At 37.4% G+C, this 22,004-nt stretch overlaps 1 protein-coding gene across 3 annotated transcripts in view; it reads right to left on the reverse strand.

Annotated features, from left to right (window-relative positions):
* Window positions 1–22,004, reverse strand: part of SMURF2 (SMAD specific E3 ubiquitin protein ligase 2) — a 123,910-nt gene that overhangs the window by 45,869 nt on the left and 56,037 nt on the right. For all 3 annotated transcript variants that reach the window (XM_078065934.1, XM_036116268.2, XM_036116266.2), the window contains exons 3-6: window positions 16,499–16,607; window positions 7,091–7,224; window positions 4,694–4,759; window positions 174–258 (exon numbers count right to left, since the gene is read on the reverse strand). In XM_078065934.1, the coding sequence (XP_077922060.1) occupies window positions 174–258; window positions 4,694–4,759; window positions 7,091–7,224; window positions 16,499–16,607 (394 nt within the window). The remainder of the gene's footprint in view (window positions 1–173; window positions 259–4,693; window positions 4,760–7,090; window positions 7,225–16,498; window positions 16,608–22,004) is intronic.

Raw genomic sequence — 22,004 nt, forward strand, 5'->3', positions numbered from 1 at the left:
TATTTTATAAATTTGTCTTGACAAGATTCCTTGCTAATTTTCCAAGTACAAGGAAAATCTAGATTCTGGAACTGATTAGCAAATTTCTAAAGTTAAGTACACAATAAACACCAACTTATCTGTCATTATTTGAAGGATGTTATCAACATATTTATCTAATGATCTGAGCTTACCCATCTGGTAAATCATTATCAAATAAACGACTGCAGTCCACAACTTGTCCTCCTGTGCCTATTCGGTCTCTGGACTGAAGACTTACTATAAGACAACAAAAAAATTACTAAGAGTCGTAAAACTAGAAAGATTTATTACAATTTAAAATATATATCTTTAAAAGACATCTAGCTTATCTTATTTTAATACTTTAGAATGAACTCTTCAGCTTTTAATAAATTCTGTAATTTCTTTTTCCACGAGATTTTTCCCTTTAGGAGTGACATTACAATTTTATGATTTTCTATGCCTTACTGTGTTCATGGAGGAGAGTTTAAATCCTTTTTGCCCATTGTAATGGGGCAATGCAAGGCCTCTACTACACTCAAAAGAGACATAACACAGGAAAGGTATATTCACATACGGAGGAACTGGAAAAGTTCACATCAATTTGGGCTTAATTCTTGACACATCTTTAAAAAACAAACAGGGGCACCTGAGTGGCACAGTTGGTTAAGTCCAACTCTTGGTTTGGACTCAGGTTCTGATCTTGGGTCCTGAGATCAAAATCTGCTTGAGATTCTCTCCCCCTCTCCCTCTGCCCCTCCTGCTCAAGCTCTCTAAAATAAGTCTCTCTTTTTTTTTTTTTTTAAAGATTTTATTTTTGTGAGAGGGAGACAGCAAGCATGAGTAGGGGGAGAGAGGCAGAGAGAGAAGCAGACTCCCCACTGAGCATGGAGCCTGATGCAGGACTGGATCCCAGGACTCTGGGATCATGACCTGAATCAAAAGCAGACACTTACCAGGCGTCCTCTAAAATAAATCTTAATAAAAAATAAAAAAACAAAAAACACTGGATTTTGGCAATCAGGCAATACTTAGATTCCATGAGTTAAAACAGTACATAATCATCTAGTGTGGTGTAAAACTACCACTATAAATTTGCAAGCAAGAGATGTAAGCTCTAGACCAGGCTCTAAAACCTAGTTTGGCACAATGACCTTCAACAAAACACTTAACATTCTTAAAGTTGAGATAATCTAAATAATGAGGAAGTTAGACTAACTGATATGTCTGAAGTCCTTCCTTGCTGCTGTAATATTCCTTAATTCTATTTCTGGCAATTCTCCCAAAAGATAAAACAGGAACAGGCAAATGTGACTGACTATAACCCAACTTTTTAAAGAATTAATCAGTTACTACATAAAGTATGACATCTTAACACCCTTCATTCTAGGAAGAGTCTCAAAATTCTGAAATTCTCCAGCTCTGCAAAAATTTTGAAAAATCAGAAAGTTCAACATGTTACTCCTTTATATGAATTTCATTTATAGGTAACATTGTAACATACCTCTCTCCTCAGTGAACATAAAATATTATATGAAAATTGTACTAGAAAACAGTATTAACCAGTTTTTATACAGAAAAGCTAAGTGAAATGCTTATCTAGATATAATCACTACAAAAACTATGTATTTTCTCATTAGCTTTGTTTAGAATAATATTAAGGCTCAAAATTAAGGATTTCACAAGCTTCAACTCCAGACTGCTATATTACAAAACACCTAAGCAATTTTTAGGTGGGTTTGTGTTTTTAAATGGCCTAAATCTAGCAATATGTAAAATGAGTCATAGAAATACTATGTTTATAAGAACACTGTTCATAACATTAAAACATCAGAAACAGTCTAAATATCCAGCAATAATGAACTAGCTAAATTAATTATTTGTCCACCATGGACTGCTGTACAACATTAAAAATGTTACAGAAATGGATACATGAACAACAACAAAAGATGTTTAGGACAGATTAAAACAGGTTATTTAAAATTCTGCACAGTGTAATATCATTTAAAAAAACAGAAAAGGTATATATATCAAGGTAATGACAATGATGACATATTATGAATGTTCCTTATGTTCTCTGTCTATATTTTTATTTGATTTGATTTTATAACAAAAAAATAAAAACCTCACAAGAGATGCAAAGAATTGAGTAACAGATTCAAAAACAAGGGAAAGGATTTATAACCTTGAATCAGTCGTCTCAATTTGGAAGATTTTTCTTTAAGGTAATACTCCAAAAATAGGATAATGCTAAGTGTCCAAAAATGCTTGCAACTTTCAATGTTACAATAGCAAAAAAATAACTTAAAAGTCCAGTAATTAAGTTATGATATATTGATATAATTCATCCTTTAAAATCATTAATTGTAAACACTAATAATAGTTACAGTAAGTGAAAGAAAACAAAAATTTTATATTCAATGAACCAAAATCATAAAAAAATACACATATAGGGCGCCTGGGTGGCTCAGTCGTTAAGCATCTGCCTTCAGCTCGGGTCATGATCCCAGGGTCCTGGGATCGAGTCCCGCATCGGGCTCCCTGCTTAGCGGGAGGCCTGCTTCTCCCTCTCCCACTCCCCTTGCTTGTGTTCCCTCTCTCGCTGTGTCTCTCTCTGTCAAATTAATAAATAAAATCTTTAAAAAAATAAAAATTAAAAAAAAAATTAAAAAATACACATATAAATGTATATAAAATTATTAGAAAGGGTATATATTTTTTAAAGTTAGTATTCTACTGTACTTTTCTCCATTTCCCAAAAGGATTTTATATACACATATACATGATTATTTGTAAAGGTCTAATTCAGCAAGAACTGGAACTTAGTTTTTTTTTTTTTTAACTTATTCCATTTTTAAATGGCAGATCATAAAGCATAATGTTTGAATCCAACATATCTCTACTATGAAAACCAAACTCACACAAAAGCTTCAAATTTAAACACACACACACATTTTAAAGTAAAGCTTTCCTTTTTTATATAGTATACTCCATAGGTTTATTTCTAATTGCTGACAAAGGAAAGTTTTTAGAAATGCCAATCTGTACCTAGTGAAACTATCTTGTTACTAATGGACATTAGTTGGCAAACATTACATAACATACCAAACCAAATAAAGTTAGAACAATCACATTTAAAGGTCTTATATGCCAGCATTTATTTTTGAGTTTTTTACTCCCTTCTCAATCTAAGAATGACAGGAATTCTCAGTAAGGCTGTAGTGTAGATACTTCCCTATGACAACTGTCACAGGGCTTTGTTATGTTGCTACTCCGGCAATTCACTATGAACCCAATTCATTTCCTTGGGAAATGAAGCCCTTCAAAAGTAACTTCAGTAACTAAAACCTCTCTGATAGGTTCATAAAGCAATCAACTTATCCTAAATTCTGCTCTATAGTAAACTGGTAAGATTCCAATTATGTTTTCTTCTTTAAGAAGCCTCAAAGGAGCCCATCTTGGTGTCCTACCACACTATGTATCTTTTTTTTTTTTAAGATTTTTTTTTTTAATTTATTCATTTGAGAGAAACAGAGAGAGCACAGCAGGGAGAGAGGCAAAGAAAGAGGGAGAAGCAGACCTCCCCACTGAGCTGAGAGCCCAATGTGGGGCTCAATCCCAGGACCTGAAGATCATGACCTAAGCCAAAGGCAGATGTCCAACCATCTGAGCCATCCAGGCGCCCCACATATTATGTATCTTCATGAAAGCTCAATCCATCAATTCTTGAGCCTCAGGAAATTTTGTATAAAGCCCTTCCTCTGAGTCAATTCAAGATAGCCCACGAGTCCCTTATGAAAGATTACAACCTCTCCCTTTTTCCAATCAGTATTCTATCATTCCTCTTATTCTTTTCAATTAGCACAGATCATTTATTTTAAAACTGTAAAGCCTAAACAAAATTCAATAGAATATTCTTACTCAAAAACCAGTTTAAGAATTATTTTTAGGGGCGCCTGGGAGGCTCAGTTGGTTAAGCGACTGCCTTCGGCTCAGGTCATGATCCTGGAGTCCCGGGATCGAGTCCCGCATCGGGCTCCCTGCTAGGCAGGGAGTCTGCTTCTCCCTCTGACCCTCCTCCCTCTCATGCTCTCTGTCTCTCATTCTCTCTCTCAAATAAATAAATAAAATCTTTAAAAAAAAAAAAAAAAAGAATTATTTTTAGGAAACTTTCAGACCACATATAAAATCTGTCTTTAAAAGAATGCCTAAAGGATCAATAGTTTTTCACAACATTAGGAGCCTCTTTTTTTTTTTTTTTAACATTATTTATAGTTTGGGAGTTTGTTTTTAATTCTTTTTTTTTTTTTAAAGATTTTATTTATTCATTTGAGACACAGAGATATATAGAGAGAGCATGAGCAGTGGGAGAAGCAGAGGGAGAGGGAGAAGCGGACTCCCCGCTGAGCCAGGAGCCCGAAGTGGGGCTCGGTCCTAGGACCCTGGGATCATGACCTGAGCTGAAGGCAGACGCTTAACCATCTGAGCCACCCAGGCGCCCCTGTTTGTTTTTAATTCTTTAAATTAAGGTAGCCTGGAACCTGGAGCCACTGTTTGAAACATTTTACGTGACTCATTTAACTCAAGCCAATACAATGAAGCTATCGTTAGTGTACGTGGATTTGAAAGATGTTTAGAGTTTAGGTCAGTCTGAATGATGCCAAAATTTCACATGACTTTAAATTCCACTTACCTACTATCTGTCCTCTAACCGTATCATTGTCATTTGGCCCAAGTTTGCACAGATCCAACCTCTGATCTATTTCAAATCAACAACAAAAAAAGCAATTAAAAAATAAGCTGGTATCAGAGCTTCTATAGAGTGACGGTAAATTTCCATAATCCAATGGCAATCAGGTCTATCATTTAAATAATGTTTTAAAGATGAAACAAATGTTTAAAATCTCTACCTGCATATATAATTAGTATAAATGTCTTAACAAAGTTTTGATAAATTCAGATTTCAAAAACCATAAGGCACTGGTGTATACATTACCAACATGCAATTATTTTTTCTCCAAAGATTTCAGACCACTTTGTCTGAGTCTTGGCTTGTCACTTAATAGTTGTTGTTCTTAAGCAATTTATCCCTGAGTCTTGATTTTCTCACATATAACTGTAGTATCTACCTCATATTTTTTAAGGATCAAATTAGGTAATTATGTAAAACTTTTAGCACAGTACCTGGCATATAAGTGTTCAATAAATGTTAGTTATTATCACTGTTATTTTTTATCTAACCATTTCAAATGAGCTCCATACACACACACACAAAGTAAATGTTAATAAAAAGCTGAGTATAAACTGTAAGATAAGGATTTGAGTCAGTTTGGCTACTAACTCATTTAGGGGCAACTTATTTACTCCCTTATGCCTCATCTATAGAACAGACATCACACTGACCTGGTCAGTTATAATAAGGAACAGTGTCACCCAATTGCTTTTGATTATAGCACTTAAAACTGAATTCTTGTACAGTTATATGCCATTTGTCTATTTAAAGAAGTTGTGAACTGATAAGAGGAGACCATACGTTAGTCATTGTATTTTCCACTCCACACACTGTATCAGGGTGCTCAATAAATGTTTGATAAATCAAATATTATGGCACATCAAAAGAGTCAAGTAAATAAATGCAATGAAACACTCACAGCAGCAGAAAGAAAACTCTGTGTCCCAAAACTATAGTGCCTGGTTATCCAGCCAAAAACAGACATTTTTCCCTTTGCAAAATAAATGGACACTGCTAAATCCACTTCATAGTGGACTTCTGCAAAGCAATTCCTCTTCTCTTGCTCAGTCTCTCCAGTGAGTCCTCCTCCCTTTGCCAGCAGGCCCTTGCCCTTGCTTCTCAGAGGACAGGATCCATGCCTTTTTCACCTTTTATCACCAGGGTTTTGAACAGTACCTGGCACATTAAAGGTTCAATATATGTTGGCTAAACTGAAGCAGAGATAAGGTCGTACATATGGCCTGTAAGTCTTCAGTTTGCCTGCTGGGTTGGGTAATAAAACAGGTCGTTTTTATATGCTAGACCTTTACCAAACCCAACGTCCTCTATTTCCTGCTGGGTCACCCTGTCAACCCAGAAATACAAGAAATTCTCAAGTGCCTTTAAATTCCTTCAACTCAGGACTTCTGGCACAATTTTCTCCCTTTGTAACAGATCAATATTTATATATCTGGACTATGATATCATACATTAAAAGGGGTCATCTCAATATACCTAATATTCAAAGCTAAATTTGCTCTATTTTTAATTAATTTCTTTAGCTAGATTCTACGTGAATTTTTGTTGAGCACAGACATCTGGGCTAAAATTCCATGACGATGAATGACTAGCAATATTTTTTGTATTATATAAAAAAGAATCCTGTAGAAACAACAAAAAAAATTTGTTGAAAAAGACATTTTCATCTATGTCTCAATGGGAATAATCCCCCAAAAGATGCTTTGTCACCTGGTTACATGAATTATGCATATGCTAATTAAACTTGTCAATCCAATATGGAAATCATTTCTAATGTCCTGACCTTGGCCTGATCTTATAAATGCCCAGGATGATGGAAAACTAAGCTATAATTAAGTAGTTAATACAGCTGTCTTACACTCAATGTCTTACCTTCCAGAACTTTTAATTTTTTTCACCCCATTTATATATCACTCTTATTCACTAATAATTCCCCTTTAAACATTCCAATCACCTAAATAAAACTCACTTTATCTCATAAATCCACCAAAACCAGAGAAGGGTACTAAGAAATAAAAAAAGGCATATATACTTTGACACCTTTCTTTTTACTCTTGGATATCAAACCTTTCCTAACACTTACAAATTCACTGGATACTAAGCATCAGCTCTGATTCAGTTCAAGTTTCACATATTTTAAATGTTTCATTCTTTTCATAAAGTCCATAAAATAAATGTAACCAAGAATTTTTACCAATGTTTCAAACACACATAGGAAGTTTCTGAATCCCTGCCTCCCCCAAAAAAATGTGTGTGTGTGTGTGTATACACACACACACAAATATATATATATATATATATTTTTTTTTTTAATTTTAAAAAGCACTAGTGTCTACTCACAACCAGTGTCTTTGAGGCGGTTGATGGCATTGGAAAGAAGTCGAACACAACCAAGAAATCCAGCACCTTGTTTTTTATGGATCTTCTTGTGATTCCACACACTGATCGTAACTGAATCAGACTTTCCAATATACCTAAAACACAACATGACTGAATGAGTAACTTGGCAACTACAAGTAGTTAGTGTGAAATTTTTCTTTTGCTTTTGTAGTCTAAAGTCACAAATGCTTCAGAGTATGACTAAATAATGCAAAATATGTTTTGAGTTCAATCAATCCCACAGGACTGAATTTAAACTTTTAAAAAAATCTTAAAAGTAAAATCTAAAAAGAATTTTTAATATATCCTTCATCACATCTGCCACTATCAGGCTGGGTGACAATTTTTCTTAGTAAAAATCTATTTTAGTAGCTAGTGTCAATTAACACTAAAGGAGTTTCTGACATTTCTTTCCAAGAACAAAAATGTTACAAGAATTTTTATCAGTCACATTTTAAAAACATTTCAATGATATGACCTATCATCTCAGAGAGTAGTCAGTTTTCAAGGGGCATCGTCAAGGCTGACAGACCAAAAATCTGACATACCTGTTATGTTTTAAAATGCTGTAGAACAAAAGCTGACTGTAACGCTTTTCCCCTGCTTCTTTCCTGTATGCAGGCCTTGAGCGAGCAGGACTCTTGCAGATTTCACTTCACTGCCTGCAGACAAGCAGAGCAGGGAAAAGCGTTACTATACTTGTCTGTGCATATACCTGCAAGTATGTAAAAGCTCTACCACAGCCAATTGTTCACATGGTGCCATCCCATGCAAAAATATAATAAAATAACATAATTATACCAGTAGAAACCTAACCCTATTTCCCTCTAAGTGGTCAAATTTTTGGTCCAGCAACCTTGATCTTAAAGTGTCATTCAGTAAAGCAATAATATCAGAAAAATTCACCTAGTATATAAAAAAGCCAAAACCACTGAACTGAGAACTAAAACTTTTAAATGAGAAACAGGGAAGCCACACTTGGATCCAGCTGTGCTTTAAAGTAGGCCTACCCCTGGACTTTTAATTATGCAAACCAATACATTCCCTTTTTAAAAATTAAGCCAATTTGAATTCCATTTCTGTTGCTTGCAAATGAAAAACTCTGAACTAAAATATCCAGGATGCATGCACCAATTTTTAAATATACCTAACAGACCTAACTTGGCAAGTATCTCCTGTGTGATACGTCAAAATTCTAGACCCAGAATCAATTATTAAACAGCTAAATAACCCCAAACCAACATTAAAAAGAAAAAAATCACATTAAATCACTTTCCCAACTGGTAAGCCGGATGTACAAGTATGATAAAATATTGATCCCCTCATGCCCTTAGCCTACCCCCGGCATAAGCATCCTGTCAGGTGGCTGGCTGTCAAGGCCCAGAGACCTTAGGCACATACTTTGAAAACAGGGGAGACTCTGTCAGTTTGTGTCCTTGAACAACTTTGAGACAGCGAATCGCCTCCCTGACAAATGAAACTTTTATACAAAATACACTGCTACTGTATGAAGTCACTGAAAATCTGGAGTTGCCTATTCTATCAGTTAGTCTGCTCTAACCAATACAGAAGGCAACTCATAAAGGGCCTTGTCAGCCATAGTATGAACTCTGGCCTTTACTCCAGTAAGGCTGGAAACCAATGGGAGATGTGCAGCAGAGGAGTAACAAGATGTGAAATAGGTTTTAACAAGATCACCCTAGCTGCTGTGTTGAGAAAGACCTTAAAAGCAAGGCTAGAAAAGCTAGGAGTCTAAGGCAGAGGTCAGCAAACCACAGCCTGTGAGCCAAATCCAGCAGAGCACAGGGTAGAATGTGATTTCATTTTCTTCAAGGATAAATTTTTTTTTTTTTTTAACTTTTAAGGCCATATTATAAATATTCAGAAAGTCTACATTTCTTCATTCACATTACCACTTTTCTAACATAAAGTCATCATTTCTATGGGCTGGATCCAACAGGGAGAGTCCCCTCCCCCTAAATCCCATGGACCTGACCACCAGGGAATCCCACTCAAATTACCATTAGCACATGAGTATAATACCAAGCTCTGGTCTGTAACTTGCACAGAACCCCTGACAAACAGACAAGTTTAGGTAGGGACACCCCCTCCCCCAGGTCCAGCATGAAGCAACTACTAAAGAGGAGACCTCTGCCCAAATGCCAAAGATTTGTCATTGTCGATCTCGGGGAGGGAGGGGGGGAATGTAGAGGCTACTTCTGGACAACAGGCTTGAGCAATGGAAACCTGAGTAAGGTCAAAGGGGCCACAGTGACCACCGGGCTGAATGCAAACAAGCTCATTAAGAGACCTACCTCAAAATACCCATAGGCCTTAGCTGACCAATGGGCTACTTACAACCAGCACAGGTACCAAAAAAGGAAAATTCTGTATGTTCCTATACTTCTTCACCCCGCCCCTTGAACTACAGCCCCCCACCACTGCCTCCTGGCAGACAGTCTCTACACTTTGCTGTCCTGCCCACTGCTCCCTCCCAGTGTATTCAGTAAACTTCTCTCTCTTTCGTTCTGCCTTCGGTGATCCTCTCAGCACCTGTTCTGCCAGCCTCCACCCGATCAGGCTGCCCCACACTCCAGTGTAGTAACTAGTCTCCTGGACATCCTTGCCTCCCTCTAAGCAATTTTTCACATTATAGCCCAAGTGTCCACTCTTGGATATAAACCTGATTATATTATTTCCCCCACTGAAAACCCTTTCATTGCTCTCCACTGCTTTTAGGAGAGGATTCAAATTTACTAATAGGCTTTCAAGGACCTTCATGAGCTGGTTCCTGCTTACCTCTCTTTGCTTGTCCTATGCCATACTCCCCTTACATGAATTCACTAATGCTGCCCCTCCAAACTGTTTTCAAAGTCATTATCTTACTCACCTCTGGGTCTTCACACAGACTGCTTTTGCTTAGAGCCGGCCCACTCCTTCCAAGTAAACTCCTACTTAAGGTCAAAGCCTAAATGTCACTTTTTCTAGGAAGCTGTCCTTAACTCCTAAATTCATATAAAGAAGTTCTCTATATTTCCAGAGCACCCTATACTTCCCCATTTTCTTATCACACTGTTTATAATTTCCTATTTACTTGTGCTGATACACCACTTGGCTGTACACTTGAAGGACCACACCTTGTTTACTACTGTACCTGGGTCTCTGGCTGAATTTAAATCTCACTGAAACTTAAAGACATGGCTTCAAACAATCTGATTAAGAACTTTCAAAAGCTTAGTCAGTTACACAGATAGTAGCTTATGAGAGCTGTGATTTCAAATTCACTGCAGGTCAAATCAAGTAATAGAAAAAACGTGTGACCTAATATACTTTTACTAAAAGCATCTAACATTTGAGAATTACCTGTCAGGTACTAGTCTAAGCACTTTACAGGTATTATCTGTCTCACTCTTCCTATCAGTCTTCTAAAGTAGGCATTGTTGCTGTAGTCAATGGAAACCAACACACAAGGGGTTAAACACTGAGCTAATGATCACACAAGCAAGTGGTGGAGGCGGGAAGCTGGGTACTCTCACTTCTCTCTATCGCTTACTTTTTTGGTTCCGACTTCTCTGCATACTAACTTGGAGTTACTGAGCCATAGCACTGAGGGGCATACACAGAAGCCTTGTTCTGAGTTGTCTCTAGGTATCTCAGTGTCTCAGTAGTAGAGACAGGACATTTGTTCACATGTGGTTTAGAAAGTCAAATTTAAGTAACTGACCAGAGTCCTGGCTGAGGTGGGTACTCTAGGGTGGTTCTAGAACTGTCTGAAGTAAGTAGGTGAGATGTCAGGCGTAAGGGTTTGACGGGAGATCGAAAATTCATTTTTGTAGGTAAGTCAAGTGGAACACTTTGAAGAAAAACTGAAATTGATGAAGGGTGAAGTCCAAAGCTTAAAAGACCAAAGACTTAAAAGAGGATATCAAGGCAGTCAACATGTTTATAACATGAGATACGCTGACAAAATGGTAGTGGTGTAGAAAGCATGTGATAATGGAATTAACCACCTGGAGAAAACTGCAACCTACACCTGGTTTCAGGGAGGAACAAATAAGAAACAAGACTATTACTATCATCAAATCCCTGAAATATTCCTTAACTTCTAAGCCCAAGATACTCTGACAGAGATGGTGTGGCTAAAACAGAAGGACTGGTGAAAGTACTGAAAAGGAATGGAAGGCCCTCTTGAATTCCCTCCCTGATCCAGTTCATCCTCAACCCTAGGAAGAGACCTAAGGTTTATACTCGGAAAAGATCTCTACTGAGGGACATGAGGCACAGCTGAGGAAGGAGATAAAAGTCCTTAATAAAAGCAGGGATACTGGGGTGCTGGGTGGCTCAGTCGTTAAGCGTCTGCCTTCAGCTCAGGTCATGATACCAGCTCCTGGGATCGAGCCCCACATAGGGCTCCCTGCTCCGCGGGAAGCCTGCTTCTCCCTCTCCCACTCCCCCTGCTTGTGTTCCCTCTCTCGCTGTGTCTCTCTCTGTCAAATAAATAGATAAAATCTTTAATAAATAAATAAATAAATAAATAAATAAATAAATAAATAAATAAATAAATAAAATAAAAGCAGGCATATTAAGAGGAGGTTAATACAGGCAACAGAGACACTCCCTAGCATCCTTACACTCTTCAGCTCCAAGAACACTAGCATCCAAGAATATATAGCCCCCAAGCAGGAAAGGGGAGAATTGTCAGTCACACCTGATTACCCTAGTGTGTAGACCAGCTCTACCCATGGGCACAGAATTTCCAATCAACATTTAAATGCCTCCCCTTAAACATGAAAAGACAGAAACCCAAATCAAACTAACAGAAAAAAAGGAATTCTGACAAAAGAAAGGCAATACAAACAACAGAAGAAACTCACTTCTTATTAGAGAAGATATTGCATCCAAGAAATAAGAGGAAATTATGAAAAAAAAGATAGTCAAAAAACAAAGCAATCTTGGAAGCTAAAAATGTGAAAGCAGAAATTACAATAAAAAAGAATGCTTGAAAATTAAGTTGGGGAAACAGCCCAGACATTTCATCACAGTTTTTAAGTTTTTACTAAAACAAAAATAGTTTATTAAAACAGAGAAGGTGCCTGGGTGGCTCAGTCGGTTAAGCGTCTGACTTTGGCTCAGGTGATGATCTTAGGGTCCTGGGATCAAGGCCTGTGTCAGGCTCCCTGCTCAGTGGGGAGTCTGCCTGTCCTTCTCTCTCTCAACCCCTCCCCCTACTTGTACACTCCTTCTCCCAAAGCTTAAAAAAAGAGAGAGAAAATATGAGAGAAAAAAGATAAGACAACTAAATGATGATCAATTCAGAAGGGATAACATCCAAAATAACAGGAGTTCCAGAAAAGGAAAAACAGATAAAGAGAAAACGGAAAGGAAATTATCCATACATAAATAAAGACAGGGGCGCCTGGTTGGCTCAGTCAGTGGAACATGCAACTCTTGATCTCAGGGTTGTAAGTTCAAGTCCCACACTGGGTGTAGAGATTAAAAATAATATCTTTTTTGGGGGAGGGAGGTGCCTGGGTGGCTCAGTCAGTGAAGTGTCTGCCTTCGGCTCAGGTCATGATCTCAGGGTCCTGGGATGGAGCCCCGAGTCAGGCTCCCTGCTCAGCGGGAAGCCTGCTACTCCCTCTGTCTCTGCCTGCCGCTCCCCCTGCTTGTGTTCTGTCAAGTAAATGAATAAAATCTTAAAAAAATAAAATTTTTTAAAAATTAAAATAAGATCTTTTAATTATTTACTCACTAAATAAATAAATAACTTTCCCATAACTAAAAAGTATCCAGAAGAGACCACAGGCAGTAATTTCTCTGACATCAGCCATCTTTTTAGATATGTCTAGAGGCAAGGGAAACAAAAGCAAAAATAAACTATTAGGAGTGCATCAAAATAAAAAGCTTCTGCACAGAAAAGGACAATCAGAACTAAAAGACAACCTATTGAATGGGAGAAAATATTTGCAAATGACATATCCAGTAAAGGGTTAGTATCCAATATATATAAAGAACTTAACACCAAAAAACTGCAAATAATCCAATTAAAAAACACGCAAGATATGAACAGACATTTCTCCAAAGAAGACATACAGATGGCCAAGAGACACATGAAAAGATGCTCACACTCATCATCAGGAAAATACAAGTGAAAACCAGAATAAGATATCACCTCATACCTGTCAGAATGGCTAAAATCAAAAACTCAAGAAACAGCAAGTGTTGGTGAGGATGTGGAGAAAAAGGAACCCTCATGCACCACTGGTGGGAATGCAGACTGGTGCAGCCACTATGGAAGACGGTATGGAAGTTCCTCAAAAAATTAAAAATAGCAGGGCGCCTGGGTGGCTAAGTTGGTTAAGCATCCAACTCTTGATTTCAGCTCAGGTCATGATCTCAGGGTCCTGAGATCAAGCCCCATGTTGGGCTCTGAATTCAGTGCAGAGTCTGTTTGTCCCTCTCCATACCCCCTGCTTGCTCTCATGCACTTGCTCTCTCAAATAATAAATAAAATTTTTTAAAAAATTAAAAATAGAGGGGCACCTGGATGGCTCAGTCAGTTAAGTATCCGAGTCTTGATTTCGGTTCAGGTTGTGATCTCAGTTGGGGTCATAAGATCGAGCCCCATGTTCTTCTCCAACCTCAGCGTGGAGTCTGCTTGAGATTCTCTTCCTCTGCCCCTCCCCCGGCTCGCTCACTCTCTCAAAAAATAAATAAATAAATAAATAAAATAAAACCAGAACTATCCTATGATCTAGTTATTGCACTACTGGGTATTTACCCAAAGAATACAAAAATACTAATTCAAAGGGATATGTACCCCTATGTTTATTGCAGCATTATTTACAATAGGCAAATTATGGAAGGAGCCCAAGTGTCCACTGAGACATGAATGGATAAAGAATGGAATATTATTCAGCCATAAGAGATCTTGCCATTTGTAACAACATGGATGGATCTAGAGAGTATAATGCTACAAAATAAGCCAGTCAGAGAAAGATAAATACCATATGATTTCATTCATATGTGGAATTTAAGAAATAAAACAAATGAACAAAGGGGAAAAAAGAGAAACCAAAAAAACAGATTCTTAACTATAGAGAACACAGAGATGATTCAGATGGTTATGGGGCGGGGGGTGCGGGGGGAAAGACAGGTGAAAAAGCTGAAGGAGATTAAGAGTACACTTAGCTTTTTTGGGAGGTGGGGGGAGAGTCAGGGAGGGAGTGGGATGGAGGGGAGCAGAGTGAGAGGGAGAGAAAATCTTAAGCAGGCTCCATGCCCAGCACAGAGCCTGATGCTCAATCTCACAACCCTGAAATCATAACCTGAGCTGAAATCAAAAGTCCGATTCTTAACCCACTGAGCCACCCAGATGCCCCAAGAATACACTTATCTTGATGAACACTGAGTAATATATGGAACTGCTGAATCACTATATTGTACACCAGAAACTAATATAACACTGTATGTTACCTATACTGAAATTTTTAAAAAGAGTTTATCAGATTAAAAGTTTCCAATAAGTATCTAGCACTATGTAACATATACCAAGACCATCATCAAAAAAATGTAGTATCAGGCATAAAGAGAATACACTGAAATCTTCCAGTAGAAAACAATAATCAAGAAAGACCAAAATCAGAATGCCATTAGCAATACTCTAAAACTGCACTGTTCAAAAGGGCAGCCACCAGCCACATGGAGCTATTGATGAGTAATGGAGGCTAGTCCAAATTGAGGCACTCTGTAACTGCAAAACAAACTCCTCTAAGATCTCAAAGACTTAGTTTTAAAATATTTATTTTTTAATTCTACTTATTTATAAAAAACAATTATTTGATATTGACTACATGTTGAAATGAGAATATTTTAGATATACTGAACTAAATAAAATATATTTATTAAGCCTAATCCTTTCTATTAGCTTTTTTAAATGTGGTTCCTAGCAAATTTAAAATTGCAGACAACCTCCCATTTGTGGCTCACATTGTATTTCTATTCAGCAGTGCTGATCTAGACCTGGAAGACAATGGAGCGTTGTATTCACAATTTGGAAAGAAAGTGATGTCTTACCTAGAAGTTTATACTCAGACAATCAAGTGAGAAGACAAAGTATTTTCAGATAAGATATCAAAGGAATTTTCCCTATCTTTGTACTCTTTCTCAATGACAGACAGACTTCACCAAAACAGGGAATAAACAAAAAATGGGAAGTCGCTGAACCTAGAAGAGAGAAAGGAAATCCCCAATGTAATGATAATGGCAAGTTCCCAGACAACTGTGCGGCAGGTCTTAAACCAGTTTAGACTACCAGACCAGACTGGAGGAAAAAGACAGAGGTTTCAGGAGGGATATCTCGAAGAAGAAAACAAAGCCAATGGAATAGCTCCTGTGGTTGAATATATGAAGATATGTTCAGTCCTGTGGAGGACTCTGGGAATTAACCAATGAGACAGAAAACTAAGCAAATGGCAAAGTAAGACAGTTATAACTCCAGAAAAACAAAAGTTGTCAAGAAAGGAAATGTAATCATTACATACCACATGACTCAATTATGAATAGTTACATGACCATAGTAATGTAAATACAGAACAATGATTTAACCAAAAAGGTTCACATAACTATACTGGGGGGCTGGGAGAAAGAAGGGCCATGTGGGTGTTATGGGTGTTGTGGGAGTAGGGATGAGAGAGATCAGTTGTAAAAGCTGAATTTTCTTGTACGGTAGGAACTGTAAAAATAATACCTAAAACTAAAAGTATGTAGACACTAAATCTCTCTGCATCTCTCCTCTCACCCCCACCCCATATAGAGAGATGTATAAAATAAGCATGATATCTAGAAATAGAAGAAAATACCAGAATAAATAGTCAAAGTTACTCAAAGTAGTTACCTTGAGAATGGGAATCAGGAATAAGAATGGGACAGCAAAGTGCATTTTCCCATTAAAAGCCTTACAGTATTATGTGCCTTTTTAGAAGTTACATATACTACTGTGATTAAAATAAAACCATCCCTACAAAAGCAAAAAGAATGCCTACGAGTGCATCCCAATTATGACTTCTGGTTTTATACTCATAACTGGTGGAAAGTAAATTAATACCTTTATTTAACTGAAGAAAGATGGGGTGGGGCTGCTCTAAACTGCATATACATTTTGTTCTCCATAGGCTTATTAAGGGCACTTAGTCTTTCAAAACCAGCTATCAATAAGCCAAAGTACCTTCCCATTAGGTTTTGTGTCCCTCTGTGAAGACCAAATTATACCACAGATCAAATTCTGATCATTTTCAGTGATTCTTTTCGAAGACTATATCAAATAATATTGATTCTAGGTTTCATTTCAAATGAATCATTTAAACCTACAGGTCATAATGCTGATTCCACTTTGGATCAAGTGTATTCTTCACAGTATCTGTAGAATGGCATTGCCCAGATCCATCAACCACCACCTTAGCAAATGGATCAGGAAGTCCTGTGAAAAAAGGGGAAGAAATTTTTTATTAAAGAATATTATAACATGGAAAATAGAAGATTAATTGTATAAAGCTTACTATTTACTACAAAAGATTATTCCCATTCTTTATAAAAAGTTTAACATTCAGCTATAAAGTGGTCCATTTTAAAACTAAGATTAAAGTTAATTCTATATTAAATACCAAAAGCTACATTTTTTTCTTGCTCCTATCTCAAAACATTCTCAGCTTAAACTACAAAAGCCTAGAAGTTACCTCAGAATGTGGAAGTTTTTAAAGATCTTTACCAGCCCTTTGACCCGAGGGAGCTTAAAACATTCCTGGCTCTCTTAGAGCCTTCCCAAGGTCTCTCTTAGTAGCATTTAAAGAAACAGCTTTTAATAACTTTTAATAGGTTTTCACACAAGAACATGGGCTACAGAGAAATCAAATTAGCCAAAAAGTTTTCTTCAATAGCTACCATGAGTGATGAGAAACTGAAATAAAAAATCTAATACCCTGCCTTAAAAGATCTTTCTATCTAATTGGGGAGATAAGAATGCCATGGATGGGGGGAGGACCAGGGGACGGGTTGGCACACCTGGGTGGCTCAGTGGGTTAAGCCTCCAACTCTTGGTTTCGGCTCAGGTCATGATCTCAAGGGTTCTGAGACTGAGCCCTGCACTGGGCTCCGCACTTAGCAAGGAGTCTGCTTGAGATTCTCTCTCACCCTCTGCCCCTCCTCCAGCTCATGTTCTTTCTCTCTCTCTCAAATGAATAAATAAATCTTATTTTAAGAATGCTGTGGGGGAGAGGGGAACCTGAGAATAAAGAAGTGTTTGTACTGACTATAAAGAAAACACTTTTAATACTATGTCAGGCACTATTCTAAATGCTTTACATATATTGAATCTCTTATTCTTCACAATAATCCAATGGAGTAAATACTACTATAATCTCTACTGATGAGGAAACTAAGGCACAAAAGGGTTAATTAGCTAGTCCAAGGACAAACAGTACATGACAGAGCCAGGGTCTAAAGTTTCGATTTTTAAAGCCATGCACATATAATCTGATTCTCGATTTCATGCTCTTAACCACTATGCTGTGTTATACCTCTCATTTACTATGCAGTTCAACAGTGAGTACAAGTAAGAGCTCAGAAAAACAGGAGAACAGTTGAAGTTTGAACAGCAAATCAAGGTGTGTTTTGTTTGTTTGTTTGTTTTCTTGAGGGGATGGGACTCATTTGGGCTTTAAAGGACAAACAGCAATATTGCCAAGAAAGGTATAACAATATTGACAATATTTGAAGGGCTCTGAGGAGTCTAACCAAATCTTCTGTGCTAATGTGTAAAAGTAAATACTGCTGGTAAGAGAGGCTTAAAAGTCAGGAAATGACTGAAATAGATTAACAGGGAGCCACTTTAGGTTCTTAAGCATGGCTGTAAATACATGGTCCTGTTTTCCCACTAGTGGTATTCAGGGTAGACTGGGAGAAGGAAAGACTGGTATAGAGAACATCTATGAAGCTGTTGTAAGTTCCACAGAGTAGGATAAAAGAACAGTAAGATGCGTAGACCCTGCACTAGGGAAGTCACATGAAAAGGAAAGTGACAGTGAAATAAGCTACTCTGAAAGATCTAATATGAGTTTATAAGAAACTAAAGTCAAAAATGACACTACAGTTCTCAGCCCAAAGTAACAATGAGAAGAGTGGTCTTTTGGGGGGAAAGAAAAGTTAGAAGGTCGGGGCGCCTGGGTGGCTCAGACGGTTAAGCGTCTGCCTTTGGCTCGGGTCATGATCCTGGGGTCCTGGGATCGAGCCCCACATCGGGTTTCTTGCTCAGCAGGGAGCCTGCTTCTCCCACTCCCTCTCCCTCTGCCTGCCACTCCCCCTGCTTGTTACTCTCTCTCTCCGTCAAATAAAAAATAAAAAATCTTAAAAAAAAAAAGTTAGAAGGTAAAACTAAATAAAATGTTAAAGAGACAAAAATGACAATTTAGGCATTAGACATATTGGGATAGCAAAGATTTCCTATAGACAGCTGAAAATACTAGAACAAAATGTTGGTAAGTCTTGATAACTGAAGAACTTGTATACCTTGATATCTAATTTTTTTTTAAGTCAAGATACCAATGTGCCAAGACTTAAGGCCAGGCAGAAATTGTGTCATCAGTTCCCCAATTCTATGATTCTGTGATCTGTCAACTTCAAATAAGAGAAGATCAAAATTTACGAGTGTTAAGTATTTAAGAACATACTTGGAAGTTAGGGTATTGATATATTTAACTATATATATATTTTTTAAGATTTACTTATTTATTTGACACAAAGATAGAGAGAGCACAAACAGGGGAAGCAGCAGGCAGAGGGAGAAGCAGGCTTCCCACTGAGCAAGGAGCCCAATGCAGGGCTCAATCCCAGGACCCTGGGATCATGACCTGAGCCGAAGGCAGACGCTTAACTGACAGAGCCACCCAGGCGCCCCTATTTAACTATATTATTGAAATTTACTGCTACTCATATTATTTCAATAATACCTAATCATTTTTTTTTTTTTTTTTTAGATTTTATTTATTTATTTGACAGAGAGAGCGTGAGAGAGGGAACACAAGCAGGGGGAGTGGGAGAGGGAGAAGCAGGCTTCATGCTGAGCAGGGAGCCCGATGTGGGGCTCGATCCCAGGACGCCGGGATCATGACCTGAGCTGAAGGCAGACGCTTAACGACTGAGCCACCCAGGCGCCCCTAATACCTAATCATTTTTAACTGTGTTTAATGGAAGAGTACTTTTCCCTCTGCCTTCAATAACATTAAGTATTTTCTCCTGAAGGACTCCATTCTATCTTGTTCTTTTGATTCTACTATCTCAAAAAACACATAAATATATGTTTGTAAGCAAAAACAAAAACAAAAATCACATTTCTAGCTTTCCTTTTAGATTTTGTTTAGTTATAGAATTAAGGACTAAGTAAAACAACTTTTCCACACAAAAAAAACTACGTATGGCTTCCAAATCCTTAAGTATGAAATTATCAGTCCCAGCCTCCTACGTTTCTCTTGTTAAATAATACAAAATACAAGCTCTACACCCTAACAACAATAAAAATACCTAACTTTCAACTTACCTGATTCTATTACTCCACAAAAATTTAACTGGAGAGCCAAGTTACTGTGATGTCATCAAAAGCTACCAAGTTTTCTGAAGTGAGTGAGACCCCTAGTGGTAAATATAAAGTGGCTAAGGTATTTTCTGTATTTTTAAAAAATTTCTCAATTAGCCCCATCATTTCTGAGTCATATAAAAATAGCTAAAGCTCAAGACTTTCTCGCTACACAAATGTACTTGGGCTGCAAATGATAATGAAACAAACATTTCAACTTGGAAGTGTGCTACTGTCCAGAGAAAAAGTTGTTTTTTTTTTTTAAGTAGGCTCCATGCCCAGCATGGAGCCCAATCTCAGGGCTTGAACTCATGACCATGAGATCAAGACCTGAGATCAAGAGTCTAATACTTAACCAAGTGAGCCACCCAAGTGCCCCTAAAGCTTTATTTTTGATTGGGGGAAGGAAAAAAAAATCTTTCACCAACCGTCTTGGTTCTGAGTGACTTCAATTTGGCCCTTATATGCAGCACCTTAACACAGAAGCTTACACACAAATCTTTTATTTAAATGTTGCATAAAAGAGAAAAAAATACGCTAATGAAAACATTCTTGGGGCACCTGGGCGGCTCAGTTTGTTAAGTGTCTGCCTTCAGCTCAGGTCATGATCTCAGGGTCCTGGGATCAAGCCCTTCATCAGGCTCTCTGCTCAGCAGGGAGTCTGTTTCTCTCCCACTCCCCCTGCTTGTGCTCTCTCTTGCACTCTCTCTCTCTCTCTAATAAACAAACAAAATCTTACAAAAAAAGAAAACAGTCTTTAAAAAACAGATAATGGATAAACATATATGTGACGAAGCTAATGGTAGAATCTAGATGTGGATATTCACTATAAAACTCTCTACATGTTCCTATATGTTGAGAAATTTTTCCTTCTAAAATTTTGGGGAAAGGGGAAGTAACTTATTTTTTAAAGCCAATAAGCTTGCAAACAATTCTAAAAAGTGAATTAGCAAAACTTTTCTCAGGAAGGGTAGTTACCCAAAATAAATAGTATTATCTCAAATTATACAAATTACTCTACAACACTTGGCTTTGTATTTTTTCCTATAATTATATACACACATACATATTTCATCAGCCTATAGTCATGCTTGATATTAAAATTTACTTCTCATTCAACATGCTTTAAACCTCATTACAAACAAGTACTTTATATTTTGGTATCAATGATAATTGCATTCTGATCAATAAACAGACACTCTCACTCAAATTTCATTAAAAGATTTAAGAAGTACTATAATTCTTTCTCTGGAATTAATGTGGGCCACCCTCAACTTATAAGCAGATCAAAGACAGATGTAAAGCTACCACAGCAGAGGCTGTTCTCACTGTGAACCCGGGAGATAGTCCATCCCTGGCTGAGTGCCTTCTGAAGGCCTCACGATTGGCTTTCCTATTTCCCTTTCCAGAGCCATCATAATCACATAGTTTCCCCTAATTTTCTTATCCCTGGAGCAAACTCACAACTCTTAAGAATTTTTATTAATTTTTACGCCTACACCAATGAAAAAGAGAAAGAGTTCAAGAAGGAACTTCTTTTTTTCCTAACTACAAGTTAAGGGCAGATAAAGATCATATAAGTGATAATAATGGGCTCTCTCAGGTTTATCAAAAATTAAAGTAAGATTCCCCTAGATTTTCTAGGAAAACTGAGACAAGGTTATTTGGATATTTTACTGGAGAAGCTGTGTCTTGGGACTCTGGAGGGAAGAACGAACTTGGGAAGGAAGGCCGGGAGACAAAATGGAAGATTTTATCTTTAAAACCAGAGCAGATGTCTTGGACAGTGCAGAAGCAACTTTAAGAGTATGCATTCCTCACTTTCGTCCCTTTTTTCCTTGTCACTTGCCTATCTGATCCTATTTGCCACTCTGCAGTCCTACTAGAATAAATCCTACATCAAATCAACTTTTAAGAAGGGTAAAAAAGAGTATACATTGGTTACTAGGTTATTAGTGACAGGGATGAGATAGGTAGTTCAGCAAAAGCCTGTGAAGGTAATATTTGGTGGCAGCATGAAGACAGGTCAGTGGCCTCTACTACTGCAACATGCAGTAGAGTGGACAACACACAGTACATAAATTGGAGACTGCTTAAAACTTTAACTATGTCCCCAATTATCCTATTTAACTCCTTTCCCATATAAACACAAACACCAGAAAATTTTCTAATTATATAAAGGTTTATAAGATGTTATTTTACAAACTTTAATTTTGGTTCTCTCCAGAAATTTTAAAAGAAAGTTTCAAG

Source organism: Halichoerus grypus, chromosome 2, assembly GCF_964656455.1.
Source record: "Halichoerus grypus chromosome 2, mHalGry1.hap1.1, whole genome shotgun sequence".
Lineage (NCBI taxonomy): Eukaryota > Metazoa > Chordata > Mammalia > Carnivora > Phocidae > Halichoerus > Halichoerus grypus.